Genomic DNA, 9,280 nt, shown 5'->3' with positions numbered 1-9,280 from the left:
CTCTATTGATGATCCACGCAGTGACCAACCCCGAATAATCATGAGTGTCATAAAACAAAGATATGAAGGCAGCATTTATAGCCAAATTAGCACGGAAAACTACCGGCACTCATCAGCGATGATCACACCATACTTAAGACCCCTCCCCTAGGTCACCCCTTAGTTCAGAGAACTAAATATTATCAAAGTCGTAAGACTTAGAACAGATTTTCAGCCAGATGATGTAAAGTGTCAAGAATTCTAGCGTCCGAAACCTTAGATTGGACAGAAAACCAAATTGTCAAAAGTTAAAAGCACTACAAAATCATGACTTTCACATATATTTGTAAGTAATCACCACGAAAGAAAGGCCTACAAAATCCATAAATAAACTACCATTACAATAACAAAGAAAATGAAAACATATCATACTGGAAAGAGACTCTAATCAAATAAGCTGAAGCCCATGTCGTCATCACTCTCTTCTTGGGGTTCTTCCTGTTAAGATTCCAAGAAACAGGCACCAGTTAGACACCTATGATAAAAAAACACAGTTTAATAACACCCAGGGGAACAAATTATCATTTGAAATCTACCTTCTTTTTCTCCTCAGCAGCAGGAGCAGCAGCAGCAGCAGCTCCGGCACCAGCTGCAGCAGCTGGAGCAGCAGCAACAACTGGAGCACCACCACCACCAGCATTGAGGATCAGATCCTCAATGTCTCGCTTCTCGGCAAGCTTGGCAAATAAGCTTGGCCAATAAGATTCAACATCAACATTTGCTGCTTTCACCAAGGTTGAGATCTTCTCAGCCTATGAACATTATCTTAAGGAGAAACTCATCATCCAGAAACGCTTCGTTTCAAGACCAAACAACAACAAAAAATTGTTAGACCCTATATCCTTAACCTTAGACCTACCGTTGTTTCGAATATTGCTATCCATAGAAAATTTATGCTGAAATGTTTTAGATCACTAGAATATTGAATCAATAAAGAACAAAAAAGCAAGGGGGACAAATCAGGATACAGTGATTGGGATGTTATCATCATGAAGAATCAAAGACGCGTAAGTGCAAGCAACCTCTCCAGTCGACATTTTTAGACTATCAAAAATCAAAAGCAAATGAGATAATATTAGAATCAGTAATCGTTCATTACAAAATTCAAGTACTCTTCAATGCATAAACAAAAAGGGCGAAGAAATGAGTTATAACTGGTTCTATTCCACGAAACTCACATCCGAAATTGTTGTCAAAGAAATAAAGAACATGAAATAGCTTACCTCGAGGAAGAGAGACGAGAGAGTTTGTCACCAACAATTTCCTCGCGGCCGGCTGCAGTGCGGGATTAGGGTTTCAGGGTTTGTGAGCAACGACGCGAGAAGGCTTTAAAGGGATGAACAGCAGAGTAAGGGTATAATGGGCCTCGATCCGAAGTAGATAAGCCCATTTAAATACAGCAAGGAACCGTATTCCATTTTTTACCCTCGACCAATGAGGACCACATTCGAGAACTTCGCTTTTTTTAAACAAAAAAAAAAACCTTTTTTTCCTTTGTGCAAAAAAAAAAACCATCCTTTTTTAAAAAATTTCAAATGTAAACTACACAAATTTTTATCCGTTTTAAAATATATGATCTTTTTTAAATAAAAAATATGATAAAATTTTATTTTAATTTATGAAATATATTTTTTGGGTCATTAATTTATGAAATATGTTACTTCTTGAATATTATTTTTGGCTTTGAATTATTTACTTTTTCATAAACAAAATTATTTCTTATTACTTATTTCTTAATAGAAATAAAAAAAACCCTTGAACTTGTGAACATTCTTACAATTATAAGTGCATATCAATATACTTTTAACTTAAAAAATACTATTTATATGTTTTAAACTCTTTTTGCGATTGGAATGTGTGATGGACTATTTGTGATTTTTTTTCTCAGCCTTGTGTTTACAAATTGTTTTTCCGGATCATGCTTTCTCACTATGAGAGTTTCAAGTTTATAAATCTCAATTTCTTTTCCTGAATCATTATGCTTTACCTTAGGATTTTAATGATCTATCATGCTGCCATTTTTTGAACTGAAGATTTTTGGGGACCGATCGAGTTGAACCAATGCTACTCAGTTGGGCCTCGAGTTATACCCACATCAGACCAGACCACTGGTTTGGAACATGAGCCTCTGCTTCGACTAGGCTAGGCTGTGGGTTGATTGCCATCCAATTCGGGCCCAGTCCACACACACCCCTGCAAGAAATACATTTTTGTTTTTCTTTTATATATAAAAAAGAAAAAAGAAACAATACGTGCACTTCCCTTTTTATTTATATTCATGTACTCCCTTCGTTTTAAATTATAAAAAATTTTAAAGAAATTTATCTATTTTAAAATATAAAATATTTTAAGTAAGTTAAAGTTTCATTAAATGTATCAATTTAAATATTACCCTTTCTCTCTTTATATTTTATTTTTATCTCTTCTCTTTTCAATATAGTAAATGATGAGTATTTTTAAAATTTTATATTTTTATTTTAAAAATATAAATTTATTAAGTATATTTAATAAGATTTATTGATATATAAAATTTTATTTAAAAGTGTCTTATAATTGAGGAAGGGGTGTATTATTTAATACATGAATATAAATATTTTCAAAAATCCATTATTTATGACCTGCAACTAATAAATTGAGCCAGATGAGTGCTATTATTATCTGATGGGAATATTTGCCTATGGAAGGGCCCTGGCGAAAAATATGAAAACTAATTTATACACTAATGTACATTTTCAATTAAAAGGGATTAGTTCTTTGTCAACAAAATAGATTGCGTCTTCTATTTTATACCATGCTGGTTGCTTGATGGTGAGGCTTGATTTGAGAATATTATTAATTTTATTAACTTGCGTAATGTATTTTTTGGCCAATTATTAGCATACATAATGTATTGACTGCACAGGATTGCTTTTACTTGTTTTCTGTTAACCGTTAAATTAAACTAACAATTTTTTTATTGTTCATGAAAAATAAACTTACAACTTTATTAGGAACCAATGTGTACCCAGTGTATTAGACTATTAGTGTTAAACTAGAGCTTGTCACCAACAAGGGCTTAGTTCAAGTAGTAATAGAATTACACTTGTCTAATTAGGGATTAATTTAATCTAAATTAGTTGAAGTTATTGATTTTAAATGCAAGATGATTTTCTATTAAAAAAAAACTAGAGCTTGTCAACTATTTAAGATTGCCATCATGCCATCCCCTCCCCCCTATTGTTTGTAATTGAAAGGAGGAGGGAAAATTCGTAACAAGTGCCAAACAAAAAAAGAATATTAATCACTCGCAGATTCTAACAACTTGTAAATATCAAAATTGGACTTGTAAATGGAATTGAAGAAAAATTAATTTTGAAAAAAAAATAATTTCCTTTTTTGAAACCTACTTACAAGGGAGAATGGCACCTAAGGCTTTCAAATAAAAAAACTATGCACATAAAACTCAATATATTTTGAATTTATTTTGCAAGACCAAAGGCCTTATATGCAAATATATTTTTCAGCTAAAAGACTCATTTGCTCCTCATTTAAAATGCACAAGTTTTTCAAGTATAAATATAACAAAATGTCTACATATAGCACAACAAGATCTAAGGACGAAGTCAAAAAATTTTATTAGAAAAGGTCAAGATAACAAAACATATATAGTAGTTGAAAGAAAATCCATTAAATTGATATCACAAACATAACATAAATATTTGAATGTATATATTGATATTCAATTTTACATTTATAAATATAATAAATATATATATATATATATCTTTATTTTTTAAATTTATCTCATTAATTTTTCATGGCATAAGAATAATTAATTATCATATACACAATAAATTTTTAGCAATGTTTTCTCAATATATAAATTATCATTAAATTGGTAAAGATTTCATCTTTCTCATAAGCATTAAAAAATTTAGATGCATTATTGGGATCTAAGGTTTTGTTCAATCTAAAAAACTATATTACTTGCTTGCTAAATTCACTATTTAATTCTTTTAATAATTGAAGTAAACAAGTATATCAACAAGGTAATAATACTCAATTGTCACAAATTCTTTATGTTGATGAGATCTAAGTATATCATAGTAAAAACTCTTTATTAATAAATTTTAATAACTTGGTTATTACATAAAAAAGTAATTTTTTTTCTAGAAGAACGTATCTTAACCATAACCTCTTAACTTTTAGATAAATAATTTTATGTTAGATATCAAGCACATAGCATTCAATATATTGAGATTTTTGTTGCAATGCCTGACAAAGTTTGTTGATAATAATTCTTATAATTTCTTTCATTAAATATAAAATAAAAGAAAAATCAAATAACATTAATGATTTAAGAGCAACTATAACATTATCTTATCGAAAATAAGTAGATCCTATAATAACTATATTTTTAAACTACTGAAACAGTTGGACTATGCATGCTTAAAAGACTATTGTAGAATTGAAATGAGAATTCCATCTAATGTTGATTTTTACAATGTGTTAATTTAGGGAAGCAAAAAATATATGACCTTTATATTTCATTATGAAAAAAAATTAAAAGTTAAAGGAAGTCATGACCTCTGCTAATTCTTGCATCTCAACCCTTAATAAAGTCCCTATGTTAATAACATAATATATGTTCATTACACATAGTTTATGTGATTTAGTTGAACAATAATGTACAAGTTTCTAGGTGTATAAATACAGAATGTCCATATATAATATAACAGTGCCCATATATTAACAACATAATGCACATTCATTATACATAGTATGTGTAATATAGTTAAACTATAATGTACAAGTTTCTTAGTTATATAAACAATAAAATGTTCGTATATAATATGACAAGGTTCATACATTAATAACACAATATCCTTAGCACGATGCTATTTATTCAAACAAGGGGCAAATGAGTCATTTCATCAAAAAATATTTGCATGTAAGGCATTTAGACTTACAGAATAAATTCAAAATGTATTGGAACTTATATGCTAATTTGTTTGATATGTGGGTCTTAGGTGCCATTCTCGCTAGTTATAATTCTCCCAAAAAAAATCCCAATGACTTCTTCATTCAAACATGACTTGTGGAACTAAATAAGAATTAATTAAGAAGGAAGAAAAAGAACACATAGAATAAATGAAGAGATACGAGGGATATTCACATTAGAGAGAAAACTAACCAAGTTGAAAAACTTTGGCACTTTAAAGCAAGATAGATTTGAATGAATTAAAGTAGTGTGGTTAGCATTGTTTTTGGATAGCTTCAATTATCTTTGCCTTCTCTTAGCTGTCAGTAGACTGCTAATGGGTTCTCTATAAAGCAACTTAATTAGGCACCTAGACCTAGTTTGAAATACTGCTACTACTACAAAAAAAAAATGTTGTTTAGGAGCCTCTTTTTCATTTAAATGCCTTAAAGGTAATTCTAGCATTATCCAAAAATGCCACTAAACTAAGTGTTGCCACTACTTTAAAGTTGACCTTGAATGACTTTGAAGTTGTTATTTACAATGCTTCTAAATTCCCTATTAAAATGAAGATATTATTAATAATAATACATAACTGATAAGAAGCAACATATACCGGTAGTATGTATTTGTAAACTCATTATAAAAATGGCTCTACTCCTTTGCAATTAGTAAACATATGTCAATGCACTTGTAATTTATCCTTTTTAATAAGCGTGAAATACTCGAATCCTCCAACTGCTTTCCCAATTGGCAAAAATGTACTATTCATAAGGGTGTTAACAAGATGACAAACATAAACTCGTTAAGGATGATTGACCACTGTCTCTGTAAAATCCTAAGTTTTTAACTTAAAATTTTGAGTGTTTAAAAAAGGTAAATTAGTCAAATATGTGTTACAAATTAATGGTGTTTTTGAAAACTAATAAAGTTTATAGACCTTTGGACAGCCTTGAAAATGAATTAAAATGATGTGTGAATTTACCTTACTCGAGTGGGAGGTCAAAACAGCACATGGTTGTAACATCCTGATTTTTATATAATAAATAAATTATGGAATTTAGGTTTTGAGGAAAAAAATGATAATAATAGGAATTTATATTATTTGAGGTTATTTAGAAATAATATTATGGTTAGGTATTTAATTATGAATTTAAAAATTTAAATTTAAAACCACATAAGCAATATTTAGTTAAGATATAATACATAAATATTTTTTTATGTGTGTGTTAAAAAAAGAGAAGGTAGAAGGAACAAAAAAAACGGGGAGGGAGGAAGGTTGTTGTTTCTAAATCCCACATTGATTAGATGAGGGAAGAGAAGAGGTGCCTTCATGTATAAAAAGAAGGGGGTGTGTGCATTAGGAAGCATAAGAGGCTAAGATGCAATTTAGAGGAAATTGCAACCTATGGCCCAAAGGTTTGAATAATTAAATTCAGACCTATAGTTTTTTTAATATAATTTTGGGACTCACAATCACATTTTTATATTACTTTTTCTCTCTTTCTCTCACGTTGCTCGGCGTTTTCTTGCAAGGGGGATTATTTTCTTTTTCTTCAGGTATGTTTTAACTTTCCTATTTAGATTAGCATTTAAAAATTATTTAATTACAAAATTAATTTTATAGTTATTTTCTAAATAATATTAGCTTCTAGTGATATGATTATTTTGTAGGATAGAGTAAATATTCTGATTAAAATTTTTCTATAGGATAGTTAATCTGATGATATGATGTATTAAAAATATAGGTTAAAACTCTTAGAGATATAATAAATATTATCGAATATTTTCTTGAGGTTGAAACTCATGTTTAAGAATTTTTGAGTTAAAATCTAGATCTATATGGTCGAATTTATGTGAATCTGAGATGTAGGGATGAACCTCTGATTATTAAATATTTATTTAAGTATGAATAGGTATTTTTGAGGTTATAGAAAGGTGATTTGAGGCTTCAGGATAATTTTAAAATTTTTAATTTATTTTTGGGCGAATTTTTAGAATATAGAAGGATGAAATTGTGATACTAGAAGTAATTTGAGGCTTAAAAATAGTTTATTAGGGTACGAGAATTTTAGAAAAGAATTTGGAAAGTTAAATGAGGCATAAATCTTAAATTAGTGTTAATATGGATTATAGATCTAAGACTTTCTAACTCTTTAAATTAGAGTTATGTATTTTAATGTAAAATTAATACATAGTATTATGAAATAACTATGTAGATTGTGTTGACAAAGATAGTGGTGAAAGAGGAGTTGTGAAGGAGAACTTGTTATTCGAGACACAAGGTAACCATTATTAATGTGTTGTGATGGGTGTGTTTGTGAATGGTTATGTGTTGTTTTATTGTTTGGAAAAATTATGAATTATTAAAAATAAATACTGTATATACTTGTTTGAAATTATTGCCAAGTGGGTTAAAAATTTATTTTTGTCTATCATGATGAGCTATTATTGTTTGGATATATTTCTGTTTGGATATTTGAATGATGCATGACTTGTCAGGGTATTTTAATATATGGTGTTAATGGGAATTTCTGTTCGGTTAATCATTACCACGTGGTAAGCCCTCATTGGACCCAATGAGTGGCGTGTCGCTTGGTCCAACTCACCTTTGGCCGGGTGATTTGGCGTCCGAGCATGGTGAAAGGAGGATATAAGGTGCAGTCATGCAATTAAATACTTGTTCGGTTTGTTTGAAAATATTATTCGGTTCAATGTTTTGTGTGCCGACTTAGCAATCACATGATTAGTTATTAATTTTTGGTTACTGGGACTTTTAAGTCTCATTCCCCGTGGTTAATATTTTTACAGGAGCGAGTTCGGCCGAGAAAGCACCAAGGTGTAACTATGGTGTATGGGACACCATCTTTTATGTTGCCTTTTATTTTGGATTATACAATGTATCTTGTGCCAACTTAGGACATATCTTCTTTGTAAAGCATGTACTCTAATCCTTTTTATTAAAAGTATTTATATGACCAAGAGGATTATGTCTGTCCCTCTTGATTTATGATCTGATTTGAATATCATGCCATGAGGATTATGTCTGTCCCTCATGGTTTTAATTGCTTTTTTGGATATTTTAAGACTTGTGTTATGTCTTGAATGTATCATGGTAAGAAAATTTTCTACCATGATAATGGTTTTAATAATTTGTGAAAAATTGGTTTGTAAATTTGAGGGTGTTACATGGTACTTGTTGTGTCATATGCTTTGCGCTGCGACGCATGGCCAAATTTTGGCTTAAACTAGACACAAAACATATCTGATTTTAAAGAGGAAAAAGAGATAAACTGAGAGGAGCGAAGGAAGGAAAACTTAGGGTTGTCAGGGCTTGACTTTAAGAGCTATTTGAAAGCATTTAGCACAAGATTCATCCTTGGGTAAGTTTTCTATATCTCTCCCTCTCTCATTATGAGAATTTTTATGACTTCAGGGTAATGTAGGGCTTGATTTCATCTCTCATTAGGTTGTAACTAAACCCATTAACTTAATTAAGGTCTTGGGATGTTAAATCAAGCTTATAGCCTAAGTTTTTGGATTATGTAGTGATTTGAAATTTGTGGTTAGGGAATGGACGAACCCTAAGTGGAATTTAGGTGTTTGGGAGTAATGTAGGTAACAGAGTGGTGTAGTTTGAGTGTTTAGGCGCTAAATGAGATTAATGGCGTGTGTTGAAAAAGTTGATGTTGATAAAATGAGATCTTTCGGTGTAATAGGTATCCAAAATTTAGTGATTTTAGGGTTTAATTAGAGTAATAATTAATAATTATCATTAAATCGTGTCGATTATTTATTGCTCGAGTGTTGTTATGCATGTGGGCCTTATGGAGCACATATTTAGACCTTGGTAAGCCTTTTGTGAAAAAAGGATTGAAGTAATGGAACAATTTACTTTATTTGATTAAATGCTTAATTGTTTGTGAGTAAATGTATAATTTTGCATACCTGTGTTTGGAAGTATTACATATTGTGAAATGAGAATTTTGTGTATAGGAAATAAGTGTAAAAAAAAAAAATTTCATGAAAGTATTGTTATGTGTGTAAATTATGGTTTGAGTACAAATATATGAACTTCATGAGTGTGTGAGCATGATTATGATAGGGGTAGGAGTTCACCCATAGGAAGGAGTAATAAAAGTCCATATTAGAGTTGGAAAATGAGTTGAGCTTGCCGGCTAGCCTGTTTAACCTTCATAATTTGACGGATTGGGTTGAAAAAATTGGCCTGTTTTTTAAAACCCTAACCTGCAAAAATAGCTGGCTAAAATAGGCTAGCAT

The 9,280-nt window shown here is 30.2% G+C and overlaps 1 protein-coding gene across 1 annotated transcript; it reads right to left on the bottom strand.

Moving 5' to 3' along the window:
• Nucleotides 1–224: 224 nt before the first annotated feature.
• On the bottom strand, nucleotides 225–1,398 carry LOC129291439 (60S acidic ribosomal protein P1-like). The gene is made up of 4 exons (XM_054928782.1): nucleotides 1,263–1,398; nucleotides 1,008–1,083; nucleotides 576–791; nucleotides 225–477 (listed from the first exon to the last, which is right to left on the bottom strand). Exons 2-4 carry the CDS (start codon nucleotides 1,074–1,076, stop codon nucleotides 424–426), a joined length of 339 nt encoding a protein of 112 aa, XP_054784757.1. The 5' UTR covers nucleotides 1,077–1,083; nucleotides 1,263–1,398; the 3' UTR covers nucleotides 225–423.
• Nucleotides 1,399–9,280: the final 7,882 nt, after the last annotated feature.

Source organism: Prosopis cineraria, unplaced genomic scaffold (assembly GCF_029017545.1).
Source record: "Prosopis cineraria cultivar Desert tree isolate PC_DT_omini unplaced genomic scaffold, ASM2901754v1 PC13, whole genome shotgun sequence".
Classification (NCBI taxonomy): Eukaryota; Viridiplantae; Streptophyta; class Magnoliopsida; order Fabales; family Fabaceae; genus Prosopis; species Prosopis cineraria.
Note: the sequence above shows the minus strand (reverse complement) of the source record. Positions and strands in the feature narration are given on the sequence as shown.